Source organism: Euwallacea fornicatus, chromosome 26, assembly GCF_040115645.1.
Source record: "Euwallacea fornicatus isolate EFF26 chromosome 26, ASM4011564v1, whole genome shotgun sequence".
Classification (NCBI taxonomy): Eukaryota; Metazoa; Arthropoda; class Insecta; order Coleoptera; family Curculionidae; genus Euwallacea; species Euwallacea fornicatus.
The window spans coordinates 2,743,963-2,768,410 of NC_089566.1; the positions used below are offsets into that span (position 1 = coordinate 2,743,963).

At 34.9% G+C, this 24,448-nt stretch overlaps 5 protein-coding genes across 8 annotated transcripts; 2 read left to right on the top strand and 3 right to left on the bottom strand.

Annotated features, from left to right (window-relative positions):
* Positions 1 to 44: 44 nt before the first annotated feature.
* On the bottom strand, positions 45 to 5,863 carry PEK (pancreatic eIF-2alpha kinase). Of its 2 annotated transcripts, none has more exons than XM_066296723.1 (10): positions 5,371 to 5,828; positions 5,183 to 5,303; positions 3,987 to 4,137; positions 3,454 to 3,929; positions 3,061 to 3,401; positions 2,723 to 3,010; positions 2,529 to 2,669; positions 1,905 to 2,478; positions 647 to 982; positions 45 to 597 (listed from the first exon to the last, which is right to left on the bottom strand). In XM_066296723.1, the coding sequence occupies exons 1-10, from the start codon at positions 5,487 to 5,489 to the stop codon at positions 445 to 447; spliced, it is 2,700 nt and encodes an 899-aa protein (XP_066152820.1). In that variant the 5' UTR covers positions 5,490 to 5,828; the 3' UTR covers positions 45 to 444. The 2 variants fall into 2 exon arrangements, 1 of the variants encoding a protein (XP_066152820.1); XR_010733425.1 differs by lacking the exon at positions 45 to 597 and adding an exon at positions 1,703 to 1,849 and having other exon boundaries at positions 853 to 982; positions 5,371 to 5,863.
* Positions 5,864 to 7,546: 1,683 nt separating this feature from the next.
* Positions 7,547 to 8,433, top strand: LOC136347111 (protein N-lysine methyltransferase METTL21D-like). The gene is made up of 3 exons (XM_066296807.1): positions 7,547 to 7,915; positions 7,972 to 8,161; positions 8,212 to 8,433. The coding sequence occupies exons 1-3, from the start codon at positions 7,683 to 7,685 to the stop codon at positions 8,431 to 8,433; spliced, it is 645 nt and encodes a 214-aa protein (XP_066152904.1). The 5' UTR covers positions 7,547 to 7,682.
* Tace (ADAM 17-like protease Tace) lies at positions 8,187 to 13,611 on the bottom strand. Of its 2 annotated transcripts, none has more exons than XM_066296741.1 (9): positions 13,387 to 13,611; positions 13,099 to 13,338; positions 12,820 to 12,941; positions 12,262 to 12,762; positions 10,683 to 10,821; positions 10,223 to 10,458; positions 9,962 to 10,164; positions 9,671 to 9,909; positions 8,187 to 9,022 (listed from the first exon to the last, which is right to left on the bottom strand). In XM_066296741.1, the coding sequence occupies exons 1-9, from the start codon at positions 13,442 to 13,444 to the stop codon at positions 8,562 to 8,564; spliced, it is 2,199 nt and encodes a 732-aa protein (XP_066152838.1). In that variant the 5' UTR covers positions 13,445 to 13,611; the 3' UTR covers positions 8,187 to 8,561. The 2 variants fall into 2 exon arrangements, with proteins under 2 accessions (XP_066152838.1, XP_066152837.1); XM_066296740.1 differs by lacking the exon at positions 10,683 to 10,821 and adding an exon at positions 12,054 to 12,201 and having other exon boundaries at positions 13,387 to 13,610.
* An 876-nt stretch (positions 13,612 to 14,487) lies between these two features.
* On the top strand, positions 14,488 to 19,862 carry LOC136347081 (mothers against decapentaplegic homolog 4-like). 2 transcript variants are annotated; one of them, XM_066296753.1, is made up of 10 exons: positions 14,490 to 14,861; positions 15,016 to 15,297; positions 15,352 to 15,690; positions 17,018 to 17,134; positions 17,210 to 17,383; positions 17,434 to 17,646; positions 17,700 to 17,949; positions 18,002 to 18,170; positions 18,573 to 18,711; positions 18,758 to 19,862. In XM_066296753.1, the coding sequence occupies exons 2-10, from the start codon at positions 15,033 to 15,035 to the stop codon at positions 18,967 to 18,969; spliced, it is 1,878 nt and encodes a 625-aa protein (XP_066152850.1). In that variant the 5' UTR covers positions 14,490 to 14,861; positions 15,016 to 15,032; the 3' UTR covers positions 18,970 to 19,862. The 2 variants fall into 2 exon arrangements, with proteins under 2 accessions (XP_066152851.1, XP_066152850.1); XM_066296754.1 differs by lacking the exon at positions 17,018 to 17,134 and having other exon boundaries at positions 14,488 to 14,861.
* On the bottom strand, positions 19,842 to 20,994 carry LOC136347110 (phosphoglycerate mutase 2-like). Its single transcript, XM_066296806.1, has 3 exons — positions 20,780 to 20,994; positions 20,193 to 20,690; positions 19,842 to 20,137 (listed from the first exon to the last, which is right to left on the bottom strand). Exons 1-3 carry the CDS (start codon positions 20,877 to 20,879, stop codon positions 19,968 to 19,970), a joined length of 768 nt encoding a protein of 255 aa, XP_066152903.1. The 5' UTR covers positions 20,880 to 20,994; the 3' UTR covers positions 19,842 to 19,967.
* Between the last annotated feature and the right edge of the window lie 3,454 nt (positions 20,995 to 24,448).

Here is a 24,448-nt window from a genome sequence, read left to right on the forward strand (position 1 = left end):
GGCGTTACGTTGCACTGGCAAAAAACCTAATTGAAACACCGACATAAAAAAGTATTTTGTTTATTGCATAAGTCTAAGTAAAATGAAAAGGAATGAATATACAGTACCAACCAATAAATTCAAAGGTAGTACTATAATAGACTAATATTTAATAGTAAGAGAAAACGGAGCAATTGCTCCAGTATATTGTATCACATCTTGATATTGCCTTAAACCTACTTGAACAGTCAAAAACAATACCTAAAAATAAAACATTTGCAAATAATGAAATTTGCAATCACAGCTCTTCCAAGTCAATTGGAAAAATATAGTTCCCGCTTCGCTGAAGAAAAAACAGCAATATTCCGATAAGTACGTCTTGTAGCTTATACGTAATGACAGAGCCAACTGTGGATTTTTAACAGTTTTATCTCCAAAGAGGCAGTTTTTACGATAAGGGAATTTTTAATGTGAATGGAAATTTTTCAGACTAAAGTGTTGATCGTCGGACAGATAACTATTGATGTTGTTAGTGGCCAAAGGGTCTCTAGCTCGGATTCCTATTGTGGTTAACCTCTTGCTCGGATCGTCGTCCAACATATTTAGAAGCAATGAGTGCTAGAATTTCCAGATTAGTTTACGCCAACACGGCTCAATTCGGACTTACTTCTGCGGGATATTTTTCTGCAAATCCCTCGGGGAATTTTCTACTCTTAACGTCAGTCAAAGTCTTAAAACGTTCCATTGCAGTAGAAAATGGCACGAGCAATTCAAACAAGATAATTCCCAACGAATATATGTCTACTTTGTAGTCATATATATAGCCTTTGGACTGCTCCGGACTCATGTAGAGTGTAGTTCCAACGTCTTTGGTATGCCCTTTAGTTGAAGTGCTCCCCGGTCTTCTAGAATAATCTAAATCTATGGCGCTTTCGATGTCTTTTACTAAGCCAAAATCTCCTACTTTGATTTGGCCGTCCAAGGAGAAAAATATATTGCTGGGCTGAAAAATTAGTGTTTATAGGGTCTTATTAAAGGTCACAACCAGAGCTGTCCCTAATTGTATTACTTTTTATGAACAAGTGTCTTAATAACAGTGATTACTAACCGAAACATTTTAACGTATGTATTAGGTATAACACGTACGTTAAACATAACATTTTTATTTTAGATTTAAAAGTCACTCTGTAACTGGATTTGCTCTCTTCAGTTCAAGATTCAAAATTACCATGTAAAAAAATTGAATTCTCCTAAGAATTGCTATGATAATAGAAAAGAAATCTGTAATTTTGCTCTGGACCTTGCGGTTTTTCAATATCTCTTCAGTTATTTCGTTTTGCAAAAGATCTGTCGAATTTGAAAAGTATTCATTTTCTGGATAAATCATCTGTACATAATATGCTGCTATCTTCAAAGCAGGAAAGACTTCATTCCTGTCAACTTCCTACTCGTCATTTGAACCGTTTTCATATTGATTATTGGGAATTTTTTGAATAACGTCAATTTCATTAAGAAATCCAGCAAGTACCACGTGTTCATCAATCATGTTATATTCACGTAAGTTAATTTCCTCAAATTCAAAAAGGTGCTGGTTTGACCCGCTCGTTACAACCAAGCGTTATAGTAGCAGAACTCGGCTGTAACGAACCCTCGTAATATACTATTGTTACAATCGTAGTATTTAAAATTTAGTATTAAATATAAAACATTATCTAATAATCACCTGATAAGGTACAGATATTGTGTTCCCAAGTTATCGCACAATTACATTCTGTTATTGTTTCCCTATTAATAACAACAAGATCGTGCATATTTACTAACTTATCATACCAAATATCGCACACTGGGAATTCAAAATTATGAAGGATGCCTAACGAAGGATATGCCTTTGTTGTTATGAAATCGTCTATAAAAATAAAGCTTACCTTAAGATCTCTGTGAATCAGCTTGAGTAAATGCACATATTCCACCGCATCCAGTATTTGCAAAAATATCTGCAGCACATCAACGTACTCCCTTTTCTGATGTAAATTCAACCATTCTTTTAAGCTTTCTTTCTGACAGAGTTGCATCTGAATATACAGATACCTTGGAGGCTCAACAGGGATTACCGGAGCCGAACTGCTCTGAGTTAGATCCCACGAATGATGTTTCCTTCCTGGTCTTTTCCAATCAATTTTTTTCTTTAAATGCGCAGTCATATCCAAAGCCTCTTTCGCTATTATTGTCTCATTTCCAATACTTTGTCCCATATTTGTGTGTCCTTCCACACTCTTGGAGCTCTCAAATACAATGAAAGAGTCGTTTCCTGGATTGTTTGGAGATTCATCATTTTCAAACACAACAAATGAATCATCACTGATTTCACTGTCTTTATCAGTTTCAAAGCTAGGATCATTAGCGGTCGCTAATGGTATATCTATGCTCACAGATAATGATTTTATTCTTTTTTGTCGAGAGGTGGTCTCGCTTAAAGTTGTCTTCTCAGAAAGTGATGGTCTACAAACATTTTATACAAAATCTCTACTAAAATGATTAAAAACACTTACTCAATCCAGTCTTTATCGTGTTCTTGTTCCCAGCCCAAAGGCGGATGTTCGACCCAAGAAGAAAAATATCTGATGATATTTTTATGCTCCAATTTAGCTAGGGCTTTAACCTCTCTCATCACCCTCGTCCGAGACTTTTCTCTAATTCCGTTCATATTATTAGCTATGTTTAGAAATTTGTGACAATCACTTACTTATTAGGAAGGGTAATTCTCTTAATTGCATAATCACAGTCATCATGTCTGTGCTTGACTTGAAATACTACTCCAAAGCCGCCTTTGCCCAGGCACTGAATTAATTTGAAATCATCCATGAACCTGGAACTAAAACCTTCAGAGCTTTTCTCTGAAATTTGCCTTTCCATTCGAGTAATTTCGGCGTCTACAGGTTTTTCAACGATGATAATCTCCTGATTTTTAGGGCTTATCTTATTCCAAAATCGGATAAGTACAATTGAGATAACCATGAAGAAAAATTCTTTGCTACAAATAATTTCGTTCAAACAATATGGAGAAAATACTTTTACACTTACTAATATCTGCCATAACCACTAAAGAAAGAGAATAAGCCAGAGTACAACGCCTCTTCTTCAACAATTACAGGATCAATGGTTGAACTTTGGTTTTTGTCACAATGAGCTCGATTCTTTTCCTTCAAATCATGTTCTGTATATAAATAATAACCATTTCCATTAACATATTCGGAATTATTTAGAACTGATATTGCAGTTGAGTCATCTTCAGTGGATTGTGCAGAGGCAGAAACTGGTTTCCAAGGGATTTTTGTAATACTGTTACTTTCTGCAGGTACAAATTCTATGTGGTGGCCTCCATGCAATAGGGCTTGCATTTGGATGGACTCGTGAATATAAAGCTGTAAAACAGCAATCAATTAAAACGCGAATGTAATCAAAATTAAATATTACTTGTTTTTTATGCATCCCGATATAAATTGAAGGCAAAACGTTAGCAGGCACAATAAGTCCTGGCATATTCTTTGGTTCGAACAAATTAACTTCATTAAGGTTACTGCCGTCCCACTTCCAAACTCTGACGATAGGAGAATGGAATTTGTACTGCCAGGTAGATTCCTCCATGTTCTCTTTTATAGAAGAAACAAACAAGAGACCCTCGGGGATGATAGCACTGATATTTGAATCAAAAACTTTAGTGTCTATGCATGACACTTGGGGCAATTTAATGTTATGAAGGCCTACGCTGAAATTCCATCTTTCATGTCCCGTTCTAGGCTCAACAGCTCTAATAGTTTGAGTGCTCCTCTCAACTACTACTACATCATCCATTTCTTCTTTTTGATGGTTGGAACACCTACTTTGTGTACATTCATACAAAACTTTGCCACTATTGAAACCCACGCCATAAGTTCGGACTTCAATCCCACCTAATAAACCATGAATTAGTCCTGCAAATGACTATAGAAAACATAAAACAATCATGCCTGCAATAACAAGATCATCTGAATAGCGAAATGAAGACCTGAGTAAAGATTCTGCAGAAATTGATATTGGATCAATTGTGCTTCCATCAAACTTGTACAGAGTCCCTGTTAGGGAAGGAATTATTCTTATCCATTCTCCATTATTAGTAAGCTACAAAAGGAAAATAATACTTATATATAGACAGTTTTTGACAGAAGAACTTAAGCAGTTCTAGCCGTTTTTCAAGAAGAAGCACCAAACATTCAAGTGACTTGAGTTTTTGACCCTCATGTTTCTAAAATATATTTTCGTACTCCAGCAAGTTATTAATCCTTTGCCAAGTCTTTTGATTTGAAGAGACAAGACGTGAAATTTACCTTTTTTAAATGTTATATTTTGTATCGGTAATTTCTCTAAGTGATGTCTTTTACTGTCCACTTTCTTTTTATGTGTCTGAGGCTCACCTCTTGTTTGATCAAGATCTGTGTGAATTAGTTTCTGGTAAACAATTGTTTTGAGTTTTTGTAAATTTTTTTATAATTAAAATATTTAACAAAGAAAGTTGTTCAATTCATTCTTTCTTAATTACAAATTTTATAGTGCATTCTTTCAAAAATCACACAACTCCTCAAGATCATAATTCATGAATGTCATGTTTCTAATTTAATACGATGTGTTTTCTAAGATTTCTCTAATTTTTAAGCTTATATTCCAACGTCTCAAAATGAAGTATTAACTGGAACATTCCTGAATAAAACATTAACTTCAAAACTCGACAATATGTGATTTAGGACTAAATGCATGTATGTTTCAATTGCCTTAAAAAATTGCTAGAGTATTTAGTATAAAAATGTGTGTTTACTATTAATGCATATAAGATATTGAACACAAATATAGACGTTTTCAAATAAAGACGACCAATCGACCAATGATCCAAAGATCCCCAATCTGATACAGCAATGTAAAAAGGGTTGCAAATCTAATACTCTTTTATAAATAGTATATAGGATATTGCATTCTTTTCCCAAAATTGTGAACACATTATAAGATTTTTCACGACTTGGGGTTTTGGAAGTTAATACTAATAAGGTGAATGTATGGGAGGCTCTAGAGACTTCAAAAAACTATGGACCCATTTTTGAGCCATTTAAAACTTTGGCCCTTTTGTCAGAACACCATCGAATAAATACAAATGTGTCAATACAAAGAAATTCACCTCAAGTTTATGTATATTCGAAATGAGTAATGGACCAGGGCCAGTTTCGATTTCCCATGAAAGGTGTCCAGTTGAATTTATGGCAGAAAGCTTTCCATCTAATGTACTAACCAGGAGTGCTCTACAAAAAAATAAATGGACATTTAAATCTTGAAGTAAGCCGAACTTGTAACGATGTGAAACATTACCCCGAACCATTTTTGCTAGGACAATACGGCAATGATGGTATACTGTTGGAATTTGAAGCATTTACAACGCTACACATAATTTTGAACGTAATCACTCCGATAACAAGTTTTTGCCACATTTTTCGATTCTTATTCTACATTTTTCCTCTCGAAATCAATAAACAAATATTGTTCATAAAAAAATTGAGACAACTCATAACAGTTTCAAATCGTCAACAACAAACACGTTATCACTACTCAACGCATGTGCAGACGAAACGGCATTCCCTACTTCCAACATGAATAGATGTTTGAGCGGACGTTGCTAGATTGAAACGTTTTTCTTATAATTTACGTAAATTAAATAAACCCGAACAGGTGGGAAAGATCAAATCAACTGTACACGTTTTTGGTTGGCGAGTCGTACAGGTTCATTACGTCATATTGTTATCTTTTGTCCTTATTTAATCCAATGAATAGAATGAGAAAAAAACTTAACAGCTCGAAATACCAGACATCTATCAATCACCTGCCGAAATCGCTTCGTGTCAAGATTTTTTTTACTTCCTCGTTACCTTAGATATCAAGTGTCCTAACATCAGTGCTTCCCATGTATTTATCCTACAATCATTTAACACTACTGTTTAACGGAGTAGCGTGGGTATTTGCACTCGATCAATAAACTGCCGATCTCTCGTGGCATCCGTACGGGTGATATCTAATTGGAATATTTCCAAATCTTTTTAAACACATTTATTTACATGATCTTCCTTTGGATACACTCATTGAATCATACGCAATTTTTTGAGTTTACAACGGCAACACTGTATACATTTTTTAGCTCATGCTTATCAACAAGTTTGTGCCTGCTCGCGAATTAATTGCGTACCTGTTTGACAGCTAGTAATGGCTTAGGTATCCGATATTTTCTGATGTAAAGTTCCCGGAAAAATATATTTTACGATATTTTCTAGAAGATTTATCGGTAAATTATTAAAATTTTGAAATTAAGTAAGAGTTTAGGTAATCTCCTTGAGTTATTTCGTTCGCAACGATATCAAAAAATAAGTGGAAATAAGTGTCGCGTCTGGCGTTTGGTACTTCCCAACATATGCTTTTTTATCCTTAATTGACGACAAACGTCGGTAAATTGACAAATATGGTAGTCACACATCAGTAAAGCGACATAATTGACAAGTTTCACAAGTAGACAAATTTCCAGATGTGGATAACTTCAGTTATAAAAAATTTCCATCTTTACGCCTGGCTTGTAAATTGGTATGTTCGAAACGAAGAACTAACGAAAGACCATCGTGTACCTGCCCTATCTATTCATTTTATTTCCATAAAAATATCCATTAATCGAAAATGATCATGATGTTATTCATAAAAACAATACCATAGACAATTAGCTGTTTTCAAATTTTAAAAATAAAGAAACGATAAAGTTCCCTTCCTTTCCTGTAGTCCGCCATTCATTACCATCATTACGTCTTAGTAACAATCCTGCAGTACCAGAGCGTATGCCATCAGTATTACCTACCCGCTTTTAAATTTGAAAAACTCATGCCGTATGAGGTACCAATAGATGAAACCATGAATACATGCTATGTTTTATAAGCTAAAATAATAACTAGAAGTACCAAAACCCTACCCATCCACTAATGGCGGACTACTGGTTGGCTCGTAGGACCCATCAGAATCTGTCTTTCTGCAATATTCTTCCGCCATACCTTTCAAAGGCAAAATAGAATAAAACCTCTTGTAGGCGAACAAAGTTGTGTTAAGGCAGAGCCGTATTTAATCAAAAGTTATGGCTATCTCAAGTCAGTACAGAGCAACAGAGCTCACCACTGATCTAAGCATCCACAAGGCGACACTACCGTACTTGTCTGATCAAGCGTAGAAAACGTGCTTTAAATAGAGCTCTATGCAGTAACTTGCACATATAACACCATCTATTTCTATACAAGGAAGGAACCTTTCCTGGCAAGAAAAGTACCATATATACCGTAGATGGCAGCACCATGCGTACGTTCTGCCGAAGCCTGGAACGGGAGAGACTGTAACACATTTTTTTTTTGTTCAGGGAGTAAAAAATTGATTTGGAGAATAAAAAATATGTAAACCATAGTAGGCAATTCATTAAAAACGGGCAGGAACGTATTTTTCATTGAATACCTATTCGTATGATGATATGAACATAACCAAAAAGTGTATAATCTAATATATGTATACTGCTTATTTACGAAACTCAAGCTGTTAGTGAACATTAATTCGAATCGGAAGTGCCTTTTGTAGTACCTGAATATTTACATATTATAAGCTAAATCATGGAAAATGAATATTTTGTAAGAGAATTTGACATAGATGTATTAAACACGTCATTAAAACTATATCAAAAAGTCGAGGGAGACGTCGGGTGTGTAGTATGGGACGCATCAATAGTACTAGCGAAATATCTCGAAGAACTTTATAAAAAAAATTGCCAAAAGTTTAAAAATTTGAACGTTATAGAATTGGGATCTGGGGTAGGTTGCGTGGGTCTAACAATTGCCTGTTTAGGGTAAATTACAATCTAGTCTAGCAGTCATGATTATTGTGAACAAATGTATGTTGCAGATCCAATTCCTTGTTAACAGATCTAGAGGAAGTACTGCCTCTATTGAAAAGGAACATTGAAGCTAATCGTGATAAAATCCGTTTAAACAATGGTTCTGCAACCGCCGTTTGTTTGAATTGGGGCGAGACCACATTCCAAGGAGCCCCTCCCGACCTTATTCTTATGGCCGATTGCGTTTATTACAAAGAGGTGATTTTTAATAAAACAACAAAACAAAGGTTCATTTATGTTTATTGTAGTCCATTGACAAATTGGTGGACACGCTAAAAAATTTGTCTGGTTCAAATACAAAAGTTTTGATGAGTCATGAGATAAGAGAGAGTCAACAGCAGCAGGATTATTGGAATTACTTTTATGGACTTATCACCAAACACTTCCAAGCTCACTTTGTGCCTTTAGAAGATCAGAATGAAATATTTCGATGTAGTGATATTCTTGTGATTGAACTAACACCTTTATAAAAAAAAAGTCAGTGATATTAATTCACACAAAACTTTAAATATTTTTAAATAAAGAGAATATATAAAATACTGGTTAAATACTAATACTAAGTGGTAACAAATTTTAGTATCACAAAAGTAAGGAATGACTATTCTGTGGATCTTGCAGGAGATGGATGTTCAGAGGCGCTCATATTAGTCTCTTTTTCTCTAGGCTTTGGTACTTTAAGTTTAATAACGTTCTTCACCTTCTCCGAACTATGTATTAGTTCTTGTTTGCTTCTCCAATTTGCGCGTTTCAACTCCTGTTTTCGACGCTTCTTATCCACATAACCGATAATACAACTGGCGGGAATCCAAAGCACCGCAGTGATTAGAACTACAGTGCCCACGATGTTATCTCGCAAGAACAATAACACTTTATTTATGTTAATGTCTTCAATTATGTCCCAAAATCGTTCCACGACATCTTGAACAGTTTTTTCACAATTTCCATTGTTGCAAAATCCTTGAATACAGGGAGTACCATCAGCCAGAATATCAGCCGAGTCCACAGGGGAACAGGTTTCATTGATGCTTGACCTGCAGCATCTCTTACAAGCGTTTTCAACTGTAAATATACAAAGAATAAATCGGTTATCAATATTCTAGAAATTTCGTATACCATATACTATTCAAATTTTCACGTATTTCCGAACTATTGGCGTTTGAAATACTACCCTTTTGTACGTTCTATGGTTAGAAGTTTTTAACAATTAAGGTTAGAGAAAATGGATTTCACGTTCCCATTTTAACTTTTCAACACGAATCTAAATGTTAAATGATAGATTTAAAAAAATGTAATATTTGCCAAATCATGAAAATTAAGACACTAGATAGATCTTGAAAAATTAATGTACAAATGTGAAATCAGTTTTAGTTCGAATTTGACCCCTAGAAACCTACCTACAGACGTTAAAAGTGTGAAATGGGTCATATTTGAAAATCAATACTTCGGAAACTATGAAATATCTATGAACATCTATGAAAAAGTTTGTAGCGAATCCGAACATTCGCTAATCGAGTATTCAGTCTAAAAAATAATCAAGAAACGCTCAGCTGTAATTTAGCATTGTGTAACATTGACGTTTATACTTAAATGTAGCATTTGACAATAGTTACTCCGGCCTAAGCTTAAACTTCCCCTTTTATGGGGTTTATTTACGTTCTATATGTACATGTATAGACACATTTAAATAATAGAGGTTTGTTATCTTACTGATGTCACACATGCAACTCTGCATTTTTTGGGTTTCACAGAAGGGTATACATTTGCCGGCATTACATTTCCCTCTTTCTTGACAATCAGTGTCATCGGCCATTGCAGGACTTCGGGGGCAATCGGACGAACGCCCCGTGCATCTCGATTCCTCTTCACAAGTTGCATACTGTGCTTCGCGACATTTAACACCACTACGCATATAATGACAATTTTGGCAACAAGGGGAATTTTTATCGCTGCAAATGTATCATTCAGAAAACTACCACTAGAAAACAAGAAACATTTTACCTGCAAACTGCGTTAGTACGCAACTTGCAATCTTTATCGCAGCACGCATCATTGTCTTCAGTACCCAAAAGCCCCGCGTCGCATTCTTCGTCGCCCTCCACCCTTAAATTCCCGCAAAAACTTTCCTCTGGTTCAGAGAAACATTTCTCCGATTTAGCTAATAATACTTTTTTTATAGATCTTAAACTGCACGGAGAAAATCTCTAAAATGTAAACAGATAATTCAAACGAGCTTCAGGGCTTTATTTTTTTTTATATAACCTTGTTATTGACGTCATATCCACTGACACTATACGTATACATTAAATAGGAGCCTCCCTGACTGGCACTGGGAGAACATTCAGGAATATCAGGATCATGTTCAGAACCCCAGTTGTGACCAAATTCATGGGCGGTAACCAAATCCGCCTCGCGGGTTATAACTCTTTGGCCATAATGATTTCTACTGGAGCTGAGTCCAGAGTTAAGATAAAGAGTGTAGCCATTCTTGAAATACTCTGAAAAGTACGACTTTTAAATCTGCTCAGAGCAGACGAGGATGAAAACAAACTGAAACCCAAATTAGAATATAAAAATTACTAAAGCAAATTAAGAATCTACAAAAGTCAAACGATACTAGTTAAAAAGTCACAACACAAAATTTCACACATTTTGAAAACAAAAATTAGTGGTAACTCATAAAAATAAAACTACAAGGCATTGTCCAAAATTAACGCTGTACCTGGAGTACAGATACCACCAACGGAATTCCTTCTAGGGGACCCCACATAAGCTAGCCCCAAAATGCCTCCTTCAAACTTAAGATCAGTAAAAAGATGAGCTAAGCAGAAATCCTTGTGTGTGAATTCTCTACTAAATACCTTCCAGCAGCATTAAAGATAATTAAAATTGTTCTTATTAGTTTTGGCAGATTTTGAAACCTTTGAGTTGTATTATTATTACTAAGGTAAAAGTACCTAATACCGATCCATTTCAATATGATACATATTACCGTCTTATGTGCATTTTATTACTTTTAATACCATTGTAAAAGAAAATAAGCATGCGATCCTTTTGTAAATAAGCGCCAAATTCAGAAAACACTTTACATTTATAGAATATATATATCAAGGCTCATTACAATTACACTCATCAATACATCTCACTCATCAAATACTCATTACATTACTCAATTAAATTGTATTAAGATAAGAACTTATCAAATATTATTTTATTTTCATTTTTCTAGGGTATGTTATCGGGTTACAGCTTAGGTAAAATCATGCAAGTGATATTCATTTTTTACAGAAATCTCATGACACCATCAGCAGAGAACATATTTGACGTTATTTTGCCATAATTCTGTTGCTTTACACTAGATTATTTTATAATAAATAACTAGGTATTTTTAGTGCGCAGTTAAAGTCTGTTTGCCCCTTCTAGATTCAACAAAGCAAATTAAAGCATTGAGTTAACAAAACCACACATATAATTGAAGGATAGACACATAATATGATGAAGCATCAGCTCATATCAAAAACACAGTAACGAGAAAAATAATTAAAAAGTAACATTCTGAAGAGTATAATTCGAGAAAATCATTTTATAGCCAAAGAACTGTATAAAAAATACCACAATTCCAGAGACACAAAAAAATAAAATATAAATCCCCCTGATAGGAAGATGAAATGATAATAACGGCATTTTTTGTGGACTGATCATTAAAAACGTCACGGGATGTTGTCAAAACAACGTTGTAATGAAGGGATATACATGTATATTCGAATTCACTTAAGCTAGTGACTCAACATTAGAAATGTTTTTATTAATTAATGTATTAAAGGTACCACTGAGCAAACATCCTCATATAAGACGTCTTATACAGCGCAATCGAGCGTCTTATTTTACACAATCAGACCCAGCCGCTGCTTTAAGATATAAAAACGATAGTCATGCTAAACATAAAAAAACACTTAAAAAAAATTAAAGGGGCAGATATTATTTTAAGCAGGTTGGTAATAGGCTCTTTTACCTCAGTGTCAAATAAGAGCATACCCATCACCCATCAAAGCAACCCCAATATAGAAGCAATATATAATAAAATAATAATAACCATTGCTACAAATGCCTCCTTGTGATCTAAGTCTTGGTGAGGCTATGTAAGCTAGTCCTAATACTACAGAATTGCGAGCTTTAAATGTTTGATGAGTAAAGAGGTGTGCTAGGCAATAATTTTCTTCTTGTCCTGCTTTAGAAAACTCCTTTAAAATATTAGATCCTTATTGGTTATTATTCCACAATTCAAAATTAATCACACTTACCTCCAGCAAATTTCTGACATCCCATTTTTCACGGACCATATTATAGTGGGCTTCTTGGGATTTTATTCTAGTAGGTTCACTGTGAACTACAATCTTCTTAATAACAAATCCCATGCCTTTAAAACCGTCTACTTCTTGGCGATCTTGCCAGTTAGTGTCATTATATATTTTGTGTACTCGATCTATTAGACTTATCAAGTAGTTAATTGTGGTTTTAGTATTACTTCCACCCATTTCTTGAAAAAATCTATAATCGGCCACCAAAAGTAAAGGACAACGAGTCTTTGTAAACTTATATTGGTCATATTGGTCCAACTGCCTTTTTTCTATATGATGTGTGCCATTATCATCAAACTCAGTCCCTTCTTTAATATAAGCACACATTCGAGGATTTGGATAGTGCACTGGTAAATTTTCAGGGTCCCAGCTAAATTTTATATCAGACTGCTTATATGTTATCATAGTTTGATTGTCATGTCCTGGTATGTGACGCCAGGAAGGCTACCATTATAAATCAAATTTGTGTATTTTTTAAGTTACTAAAAGATTGTATTATACCTCTATATGATAAATGTCATCAGGCATGTGAATATTTCCTGTCAAAACACCCTCTTCTATGTGCATGTTCACATGGGAGTTTGATTCTCCAAAAACTCTGCCTTCAAAAAAACTATCATGATCTAAAAATGTGAAAGGATCATAAGCAAAAGCTTTTTTAACTTTTGTTACTTATTTAGTTCTCATTAATAAAAACAATGTTCCAAGTACTGCCAGAGTGTTAGCATGAGGAAATTGATGTGGGCCCAATTAAGAGATAACTCAAAAATGGGGACTCACCTATAGGAACATGAGTCTCTTCTCCATCTCCATTAACTGCGTAAGCTTTGAATTTTGAATGCAGTATACTTCGCTTTGGTGACAATATAAGGCGGAAATCTCTCCCATGAGTATTAAGATGAATTTCCTTGATTTTATTGAAAGGATGACTACTTTCCTGCAGACCCCTTTTCACTATTTTGTGTGTCAAATCGTTTGCATGAATAATTTGAAAATACTTCAGGTTTTTATGGATTGATCCTGGAATTCTGGTGTAGAACAAAGAGTTCTGGATGTTGCAGTACTCACCCTTGGCATAGATAATGTGAAGGAATAGGACTAGGTAGAAAACTAAAGTAGTATCCATCGTTATGACAATAAAATGATTAGTAGCATTTTTGGTGTTAAGTTAATTGTTAATTAATGAATAGAGCTATCCAACAGCCAACTAAACGCAATTTTTTTTTAATTAGAATTAAATTATTTATTTTGGTTATGGAATGGAAAAGCTGATCAGCTGATGAAAACGACAATAGGTCTTTTCGGAAACAATAACGTGAATCGGGTTAATGCGTAAGAGTTGATTTTCAACCAATCGGATTGGCTAGCTGTTACGGCAAATTAATCCGATTGGTTCAAAGTCAGCTGATAGAGATCAATTCGACTCCGATAATTCGCTCCACAAGAGAGTGAGAACAAAATATTATCGTTGTTGTGCAGAATAGCTGACAAAAAAACATTTTGCTTACAATCCGACAATATCGAGTGAAGTCTGCGATTTTTTTTTATGGTGATATCGGGCATACAAGAAATGTGCATTAAATGCGACAAACGGTCGCAGAATGCAAACTGCGCTTATCTAACACGTTCATTATAATCAAAGAAGGATAAGGTCAATCAAAGATGTTGATCACATTTTTGCACCCAGTGCGGAGTGCTGCAAGTGTCCAAAGACAACGTAAATATCAAGAAGTAATTAAAACTAAATCAGAGCAGTGACCAATTTTATAGATTTACGATTTGCGCCGTAAAATATATCTTAAAATTAAATAAATAGTATTTTCAGATGTGAAATGACTATTCAATCTTAAACGTCACCTTTAAAATTGACCTCTCCTTAAAGTAGCTTATATATGTACATATTTTTACCAAAAATTTTCGTGACGTGCACGTATGTGCCGATAAATTTCAGTTATTGATTCGGTTTACGGTAAATTTTTGCATTAAAAAACAGTGACGTACAAGAAAATTTTGACCAAAATAAGTAAAAATTGAAGTGCTCTGACACGCTACAGTATTTGATATGCTAAGGTCAAATTTCGAATTAGATAGCTTCCACTTGGTGGGTCAAAACTTTTCTTAATACGTCCGTAATATCATCGAATTTTTCATTTTTTTTTGGATCAAAAGATCGAAGTTGCTAAATTTGAATTTTTACCTTCCAATAAAAATGCTCTATTGCACATGTAATGGGAGATAAGTATAGTTGAAATCGATCTCGTAGACATAAGCAGGCGCTAGTTACGCAGATTTCCTTCGCTGGACGCGACCTTCTGTCATTATTGCTTATACTCACGAAAGCCCACCATGGTGTCTAATTAACTTTTCATTATTTCATAACAGAATCTCTGTAGGTTCAAATTCGAGGAAAAGGTCTGTAACGCAGATTACAGATAAGTTTGAATAAATCAGTACAATTACAAGATTGGATGGGATAACTTTTCCAGACATCTTAATTTTTAATTAAGTAGAAATTAGGGTTATGTCAGTAAAGAAAATCAAAGGTAAGATTTCTTTAAAATTTTGGAGAAATTGAAACTGCTTAAATCTCAGGATGAATTCTTACTCTTACTCTTCTTCTTCTGAATATCACAAGTTAACTTCCCTACCCGGTGATAAGATGGGCATCTTTTTATTTCTTCACATATTCATTTACAGTTATTGAATAATCGAAGATGTCAGGCCTCTCAACAACAAACGCTCCATCTTCAGCTGACGCTTGCCTAAGCATTGTACACAGTTTAATGTGTCACAGGCAAGGGGGAGAAAGTGAAGGCTTTGCCAAACGAGCCATTGAATCCTTAGTAAAAAAGCTGAAGGAAAAGAGAGACGAATTAGATTCCCTTATAACTGCCATAACCACCAGTGGAGCTCACCCAAGTAAATGCGTCACAATTCAGAGAACTCTGGATGGCCGATTGCAAGTGGCTGGAAGGAAAGGTTTGCGTCAGAAGACCATACGTTTTAAGTGCCTTTTCAACTTATATTTTTTAGGTTTCCCCCATGTCATTTATGCCCGTATCTGGAGATGGCCAGATCTGCACAAAAACGAACTAAAGCATATTAAATACTGCCAGTTTGCTTTTGACTTAAAATGTGATTCTGTGTGTGTGAATCCTTACCACTATGAGAGAGTCGTTTCTCCAGGAATTGATTTGTCTGGTTTGACGTTGCAAGCTGGAACACCCCGTATGAAAGATGAATATAGTGCAGGCACCGTGTCAACTAGTACCATGGATGTTGATGGTGATCTTGGAATGGGAGTTTCACAGACAATTCAACATCACCCACCACAACAGAATTTTAGTTTGGGAACATTGCAGTCTCCAACAAGTAAGTGCTAGAGTTAGCTAATTGATTAGTAAACTTAGATTGTGGATGTTATTAAAAAAAATGTTTTTTTTTTTTGGTGATAAGTGAAATAAGGTTTAATCGAGTGAAAGATATTTCTCCTGAAATCTCAAACTGAAAGTGAGTTAATATGTGGGTTTGACAGATTAAAAGGTAGTATAGATTATATGAAGCCATTTGCCACTGCAAAAAATCTAAGCCTAATTTAATAGTAACCAATTGCTTTATCAAATGTGAGTGCCCAAAATTTTGTTTTTTAAAATTGATCTAATAAGTAACAACTAATAACAAGATCAATCTAATAATAAAAAAAGTGATTCTGTTATATTGACCTGTACTCTTCAAAATTTATGGGATCTAAACACCCCATAAAAATAACTAGTATTTATGAACACATACAGCAAACTAGAATTTAAAATTTTGGCCAATCAAGATTTAACAAGTCCACAGTTGCAAACATATAAGGAGCAATTAACATATATGTTGGTATTTCATTTTAATGCATAGAGCAGATAATTGAGAATACCACAATGATAATTCCACTCCAAGTGATTATTATTATCTTTCTAGTCTTTAGAGTTGCCATACATTAATTTTTCTAATACACATAAAACTTAGTACAAAAAATAAATAACATAATGGATCAAATAGCACTAACAACCTAAATTTAAGAAAATTATTTATTTTTTCGCTGTTTTTTTTTCTCGATTTACGGAAATACCAAACTGACAGAAAATTTGGTTTTTGTAATACTACACTAATTTGTAGCAATATTTCTGTGAATCTCTGTATATTAAAATAGAGGTAATCCACAAAATGTTTGTTGTTACTGAGCTAGAATAGATTCTGTGCGCTGCCTCAATTAAATATTTAGTCTATTAGTGCCGATGCACATGTTCAAATTTAAATTTGCTTTTTGAGTTGCAAAATAAGGCCTTGCATCTTATATAACATAATTTCTTGGCAAACATACTATTATAGCTTGAAATTTTTTAAGCTTTAGCTAGTTGTAGCCTTAGAAGTCGAATTTAAAGGAGCTATTCAAGGTGTAACTAATTCTTGCAGTAGCCATATCAATAGAATAATGTATAATGCGAAGATATTTATTGATATTACTATAAACAAAGAGTGATTAAAATATTGCTCATAATTGCTGCATGGTACTTAAAAAAGAGATTTTAAATCTTGTTTCAACTACGCACAAGTAGTTTATTATTTGCAGTTAACTGTAGTATGCAGGTATAATGTAAATAAATACCTTTTATTAAAATTTTCGTTTGGCATGTTTTTCTTTTCATTATTATGGTAGGTGATCCTGGAATGTATAGCCCTTCAAGTAGGGGACTTTTGGGTCCTGCAATGCCAAAAATCGAAGGTGGACCAGATCCCACCCGGTCTAGTTGGTTGCCTCACATGCATATGCCTCGTAAGAATTTTTCTTTAGCACGTCTTCTATATGTTGATATAAAGATCTCTCACAGCACCATTTATTTGTTTAAAGGTCATCCAAGCCAAAGCCAGGTACCTGGAACTGTAATAAGTACTCAGCAAGCTGGTGCTTCAACAAGCGTCATGCATAATTCAGCAACACATAACAGTGCAGGGCAATTTTATGCTAATACCCAAACTCCATTAGGTTCGGAGAGGTCTCAAGAAACAATTACTCAAACTATTGGTATGAATCAAAGATTCAATTTTCTCATTAAAAAAAAACTATATTTTCAGCAAGTAACTCACCAGTTTCACCTCATCTCCAGCAAAATGGTTTTAATGGAACTACTGGAAGTGCAACTGCTGGCAGCACCGTTCCCAGTGGTGCTCAAACAGTTACAACATTATCCCAAACATACACTGGTGGTACTTGGACTGGTTCTAATACTTTAACATACACCCAAAGTATGCAGCCGCCCGATACTAGAAATCATCATAATACCTACTGTTTGTTCATTTAAATAATAACAACTCACATTTGTCAAGCCTCAATTTTATAGGGAACCAACAATCAAATCAATTGGGTACTGACATAAACATGGGGGGTTTGCTGTCCTCACAGCCTGCCCCAGAGTTCTGGTGTTCAGTGGCATATTTTGAGCTTGATACTCAAGTAGGAGAAACCTTTAAAGTGCCATCAAACTGCCCTAATGTAACAATAGATGGGTATGTGGATCCTTCAGGCGGTCATCGATTTTGTTTGGGAGCATTGAGTAATGTTCACAGAACAGAGCAAAGTGAAAGAGCAAGGTTTGTACAATGATCTGCCTCATAGAGAGAACTTATTATCTTTCTATTAAAGGCTCCATATTGGCAAGGGAGTGCAGCTTGATTTGAGAGGAGAAGGCGACGTGTGGCTACGTTGCTTGAGCGATCATTCGGTCTTTGTGCAAAGTTACTATTTAGATAGGGAAGCTGGTAGACAGCCAGGGGATGCTGTTCATAAAATATACCCAGCCGCCTATATTAAGGTAAATTGAGAAAATATTAAGAAAAAATCATTTATTTCTAAATTTTCCTTCCAATGAAATCGACTTTTAATGTCAAAAGGTACAATAAAATTGTAGATAACACATATCACATCTATTGACCATAAATTTAAAATGAATGCCATAAAATTGTTATTTCATTACAACATACATTGGGATCCGAACGAATAAAACACTAGACAGTAACGATACAATATCAACAAAACGGAATGAAATTACTTCACCATTCATTCATCAATTCAATCACGTATATCTATATATTGTATATTGAGATTATTGTTAACTCCATAGGCAAGAGAGATCATTCAAAACCGTTCTCAACACTTATTACGTAATGCTTACTAATATAAAAGGCTAATATACTTCCTTTAATACGTTCCAAAGGTTTTCGACCTACGTCAGTGCCATCATCAAATGACTACCCAAGCCCAAACGGCTCAAGCCGCAGCTGCCGCCCAAGCCGCTGCGGTCGCAGGGCACATTCCGGGGCCCCATTCTGTGGGAGGAATTGCACCAGCTATAAGTAAGAATTCTGTTTTTTTTTATCTCCTCTTTACAATGCGCAATAGGTCTTTCAGCCGCAACGGGTATTGGAGTAGACGACCTGAGACGACTCTGTATATTAAGACTCAGCTTTGTTAAGGGCTGGGGTCCAGACTATCCCAGGCAATCCATTAAAGAAACTCCTTGTTGGATTGAAGTTCATTTACATCGAGCTCTTCAACTTTTAGATGAAGTTTTACATACAATGCCCATAGATGGACCTCGAGGAATTGAGTAAATGTTGAAATTGCACATTCGCCAATATTTATAGCGGTGCAATTTTGTATGTTTCGCGATTTACATTTAAGGTACATACAGCAAAGTATTGGCTTGAGGTTTTGACTTTTCTCATTTCTATGGATATTAACTCTCATTATTACTAAGAATCAAATGACAATGACAGGTACCAAGCCGTTTTAGTTATTAACAACAAAAGCCAAATTTGCACACGATTTTGACAGTGTATAACTATGTGAGCTGTGATAAATTCTTATTAGGTTTATATTTATTTAAATTTATATGACGTAGGCATTCAGCTAATCATCTTTATTGAACTTCCGGGTAAGGTAGGGTATGTAAGTTTTTAATATTATGTAATTATGCTAAAGGCCTAGATTTAAGATGTACCTTTCAGAAGTTGCCATTTTTGCCGCACACAGGTTCGAAGACTGCGGTGAAAACCTGTTTTATCGTATGATATACTCAAATCTGTTCAAAAAAATATATCTAGTTGCAAAATACCTCTAAAGGGTATTTTTTTGCAATTATTTTACTTTTTTATCATGTGTTTATGTAAAAGTAAAGGATGAACATTAAAAAAACCTTAAGTAGCCATTGAACTATCAGAGTCATGTCTTAGATAAATTCAGCTGCTATCTTTTGTCAATAGTCAATGACTTAATCAACGCCTTATGTTCGCAGTTCGTCGCCTACTGCAAGTTTGTTTTTAATGATCACCAGCATATATTATACAAGAGTGATTGTTTTGAAGACGTAAAGCTTGTTTTTGTCTGTATTGGCACCATATGTGCTTTTATTCTAATTTATTATTTTATTTATGTACATATTTAAAAGACAATTTATAAATCTTAGAAGTTATGAAATAAAGTATTTCTCAAATGCCCAATACAATTTATTATCATTGGTTACACTGCACAAACTTCACTTTACAACAAAAATAATAAATTAATTTCTTACACTGGTATCAACAAAAATGATAACTTTAAACTTCTTATCTTATTTCTTGGCTTTGCCCTGTGCTGCTACAGCTTCCATGGCTTTCTTTACAGTTTCAGGATCTCCCAAAAATTCCAAGCTCTTAATGGGCTTCAAACTTTCATCCAAAGTATAGACAAATGGGATTCCAGTGGGCAGATTAAGCTGCATGATTTGATCATCAGTCAGCTCTACAAAAACAATCCTTTAGAATTTCAAATAAATAGTTCATTACATAAGATGTACCATCTAAATGCTTTACAATTCCCCTCAAACTGTTTCCATGAGCAGCAATAAGAATACTCTTCCCAGCTTTTATTTGTGGGACAATAGTTTCATTCCAGAATGGGAGCGTTCGCTGGATGGTTAATTTCAAGCTTTCAAACTTTGGAAATTGATCAGGAGCAGGTCCTTCTGCATATCTGGGATCCTTAACAATAGTGTTATAGTAAGGGTGATCTGGCTCCATAGGTGGAGGAGGAATGTCAAAACTACGGCGCCAAATTGCCACTTGTTCATCCCCATATTTTTCTGCTGTTTCAGCTTTATTGAGTCCAGTTAGACCGCCATAATGCCTTTCGTTTAATCTCCAAGTTTTGACTACAGGAAGATCTGTCTGCCCTATTTCTTTCAAAATTGCTTGAAGAGTATTCTGAGCTCGTGTAAGCACGGACGTATATGCAATGTCAAAATGGTAGTCGGAGTTTTTGAGAGCGATGCCTGCGCTTGTTGCTTCTTGTTTTCCTACGAAGTTTTGGGGGGTTGAGTAAAAGAGTAGTTAGCATTTGAAGCATTTACTGGGAAGGTCAAACGGAGGTCGAACTGACATTTACCTTTTTCACTTAAATTGGCGTCAAACCATCCGCAAAACAGATTTTTCTCGTTCCACTCGGACTCCCCATGACGAACCATCACAATTTTGTAGGGCGACATTATTCAATTTAGGGATTTTTCTTTACCGATTCAAAGAATTACGGCAAAATAAGCCAAAGCCGCAAAAAGATTGCTGGAATGCTGGAGTGTTACATTGGTATTTCATCGTATCATCGACCCGTATATGCTCGAGCCATTCAACAGGAATGGCAACAATGCATTTCTCTTAGGCGGTAGCCTTCACCATAGTCGGATAATAATCGTTCATATTTTAATATTAATTTTAGTGATTGCATGCCGTTTGAAACTTGGTAAAGTAAACAATCATTTTTATTGCATTTAAAGGGATATAAATAATTGGTTCAATAATTTAAACAACCAACGACGGCCATCAGACATCGCTTTTTCAGCGTAGTATATTAATATACAGGGTGTAACATAAGTAGGGGTTTTCCTTTTAACACGACATAGACCTCAAAAAACTAAGCAATATTTTTATATAACATTTTTTCGAAATCTCAAAAACGACCGAAATATGCGCCTATGAAAGTTTTAATAAGTACTACAACTCGTTCGAAATTGTCTCCATTGATTTCATTTGCACAAACTGCTGTTAGAAGAGATGGTTTCCTTTAATTATTTCTGCAGCATTTTCTATCCGTTCACGCAATTCTTCCACTGTGTTAATTTCACTCGTAAACACTAAACTTTTCATGTAACCCCACAAATAAAAATCACATTGATTAAGGTTTGGTGATCTTGCGGGCCGTCATGTAAAGACAACATAGAGTGTCTGGCGTGTAAAGGCACATTTTCAGAATGTTCAGGCAAATTATGTTCAAAAAAATGGAGAGAGTCTAAGCCCGTTATTCGATCTAGAAGACAAAGAGGTCCGATAAGCATGCTATTACCATGCCGGACCAGACATTTAAAGAAAAAAAAAAAAGAAAAAAGAAAAAAAGAAAAAAATAATAACAAAACAAAATAAGAAAAAAAAATAAAAAAAAAACAAGAGAAGAGAAAAAGAAAAGAAAAAAAACTTGCTCTGTGATTTTTCGCTAATTTTTTGTCGGACATTTTATTTCCTTTACATTGAATTACTCTTTTATGCAGAAATGGATGTAGATTTGATATAAAAATGTATTAAAACTCATCTGCGCATATTTAATTTTTTTTTTAGATTTCGACAAAATGTTATATAAAAATATTGTTTAGTTGTAGTGACTCGTAGCTATGACTTTTGAAAAGAATTTTTATACGTTTGCAGTGCCTTATAAAAAATAACATCGCAGTTAATTTAAATTAGATTTTAGGATATATTCTTATGTGAGATCCTCTTAGGAGGCACGAATATTTATTTAGCCAAAAATACATACAGGGTGGTAGCAATAACAACTTTAATATTCACCTTTTCAAATAAAACTTTCGTAATCTTTTCGAATAGTATGGTGTGTTATGTATGACGTAGGACGAAAGAAAATTCGATTTTTTTTCATTTTGGTACAAAATAATGTCACATTTATCTTAAACGTTTGTGGAATTGTTCATTATTTCAAGAAAACCTGCATTTACCCTTACTAAACCCTCTCTTTTCCACTTTTCATTACATAGTTAATAATTCCGGTTTAATCAAAACCCTCCATTACACGTTCTAGGCCTCTTATATTAGCATATCGTCTGTTAGAAAATCTTAGGGTTGTCATTAATTTTAAAATTTACTTTCATCAGCCTCATATATATCTCTCCAATTAATTTTTTTACAAATCACAAGTAAACTCATAGAAGTCCGATGGGTTGTTAAATGGGCACCATGTGTTACTGAACGCAATTTTCATCTGGACATACGTGCTTTGCCCAGTGTTTAAGCAAGTTCAAGGTAAAAACTGTGATAGTTTTTGGTGCTGCCAAGAAAGCGATAGTGCAGAACACACATTTTTGAGTGCGGAAAATGGACTGGAAATCGGAAATTGGCGGAAAATACGATAGGGAAAGCCCTGACTGTCGAAAATGTCGTAGATATAATATTGGCGATCAGAAGGGCCTGGGAGACGGTAGAAAAATGGATTGGGAACGTGCTTAATGAAAAGGAAAGGGAAGGAAAGACCATAGGAAAGGGTGACAGAACGGACAGTAATCGACTGAGGAGAGACGGAAGTGAAAACCACCCCCGTTTCGAAGTAATGTTTTCCGGCAGTTCCGGGCGTGATCCAGAGTGAAAGCGGGAAGGATGGTTTCGTGGGTAGTTTGGAAACTAAGAGTTCCACACTTGGCGGCTGATTAACATCGCACCATTAATGGCCTCTAGAAGTATGCAACGCATTCCACCAACCGACTGCACACAAAAACACTGGGTTTGCAATTTGTGCATAGCGGTTTCTAGAGATAAACATACTTCGAAGCTTGAAAAAGTAAAAAAAAAAATGTAGAAATAAAGAAAAATAATAATAAACACGAGGGGCCAGCCTTGCAAATTGAGATTGCGGGAAGCGGGGGGTGTCACGGATAAAAATTCTCAATAATAAGGGCTCGACCACCGCTCATCACAAACATGTGCGTTTTTAAAACAGTGCGACCTGGAAATGAATTATTTTCTCTTTGATTGATAAATGCTCTGTATTCATTTAATTTCTTTGATTTGTCCTCTGTGAAGGCGCTTGCTTCCTCGTCTTAGGTGCGGGCGCGAGGAGAGCATTAGTCGGAACGGGACATTGTTAAGTCTGGACAATAACTACCACGCGAAATAAAAAAAAAAAAAACAAAAAAAACAAAAAAAAAACGCAAAAATCAAAGAGAAAAAGCTAATAATAATTACCTTCATCGATTAACAGCAAAGTGGGTTTCCGGCTTTCGCTATAGATGGCAGTGATTGATCCGGAATGCGGGCTCTTCGTAGAGCGTGAAGTTTACTTTATCGAACAATAAATAGTATATGAGCATATACTGGAACAATCTGGCAAGCCCCAATAACAGTTGCAAGGAAATGAAAATGTGATTAAACAGAGGAACACCGATACACTTGCCTTGTGCAATTGCGTCGGGAATGCAATAAAATTCTTAAAATAATTCTAGAATAATGGTGAAGTATTGATCAAAAAATCAATATTACTGGGTACGTTCGTTTTTACGACCTGATAACCGATTTATTAGCGTAAACGTGTCGTTTGATTAAAATTTACATAATAATGTGGTTTCCGATTTGATATTATGAATAATAAGAATCAAAATACATGGTTTGGTCAGCACATCAACGGGCATAACGCTTAAAGCTGAGCTAGCTTGAATTCACTTTAATTATTGTCTAAATCATCATTATTTAATATAACGTTCCGCATTTGCCATATCGTTTTTTTTTTTTAATATTTGCACTCTGTATCCTCGAAGTCCAGGTGATACACAATCCGTACGTACGGGGCGGTCCAAGCAAGAGGGTCCACTACCTTGTTTCAAAAGCCATAAGGTTTGGAAAAATAAATTTGATTAAAAAAAAAAATGAAAAAAAAAGCAGTTTTCGCGTATTTTTATTTTTTAATATTTTCGAAGTTGCAGGCAGGTACAGAAGCCCGTTGGGTGTGACGAAAACACATTCTTTTAATGAAACATTCTATATTTTATTACGGATACCAATTCTG

Coding starts and splice junctions, on each gene's coding strand:
- LOC136347081 (XM_066296753.1), top strand. CDS start 15,033: ATGTCAGGCCTCTCAACAACAAACGCTCCATCTTCAGCTGACGCTTGC. Junction 15,298..15,351: donor GCAAGTGGCTGGAAGGAAAG/GTTTGCGTCAGA, acceptor TATATTTTTTAG/GTTTCCCCCATGTCATTTAT. Junction 17,950..18,001: donor GAGCAAAGTGAAAGAGCAAG/GTTTGTACAATG, acceptor TTTCTATTAAAG/GCTCCATATTGGCAAGGGAG.
- PEK (XM_066296723.1), bottom strand. CDS start 5,489: ATGTGGCAAAAACTTGTTATCGGAGTGATTACGTTCAAAATTATGTGT. Junction 2,670..2,722: donor AGAATTACCCTTCCTAATAA/GTAAGTGATTGT, acceptor GAACGGAATTAG/AGAAAAGTCTCGGACGAGGG. Junction 598..646: donor CAGAAAAATATCCCGCAGAA/GTAAGTCCGAAT, acceptor TGGAAATTCTAG/CACTCATTGCTTCTAAATAT.
- LOC136347110 (XM_066296806.1), bottom strand. CDS start 20,879: ATGTCGCCCTACAAAATTGTGATGGTTCGTCATGGGGAGTCCGAGTGG. Junction 20,691..20,779: donor CGCCAATTTAAGTGAAAAAG/GTAAATGTCAGT, acceptor AAAACTTCGTAG/GAAAACAAGAAGCAACAAGC. Junction 20,138..20,192: donor AATTGTAAAGCATTTAGATG/GTACATCTTATG, acceptor TTGTTTTTGTAG/AGCTGACTGATGATCAAATC.
- Tace (XM_066296740.1), bottom strand. CDS start 13,444: ATGGATACTACTTTAGTTTTCTACCTAGTCCTATTCCTTCACATTATC. Junction 12,942..13,098: donor AGAGACTCATGTTCCTATAG/GTGAGTCCCCAT, acceptor TCACATTTTTAG/ATCATGATAGTTTTTTTGAA. Junction 10,459..12,053: donor AGGAGGCATTTGTAGCAATG/GTTATTATTATT, acceptor CGTACTTTTCAG/AGTATTTCAAGAATGGCTAC.
- LOC136347111 (XM_066296807.1), top strand. CDS start 7,683: ATGGAAAATGAATATTTTGTAAGAGAATTTGACATAGATGTATTAAAC. Junction 7,916..7,971: donor CTAACAATTGCCTGTTTAGG/GTAAATTACAAT, acceptor TGTATGTTGCAG/ATCCAATTCCTTGTTAACAG. Junction 8,162..8,211: donor ATTGCGTTTATTACAAAGAG/GTGATTTTTAAT, acceptor TGTTTATTGTAG/TCCATTGACAAATTGGTGGA.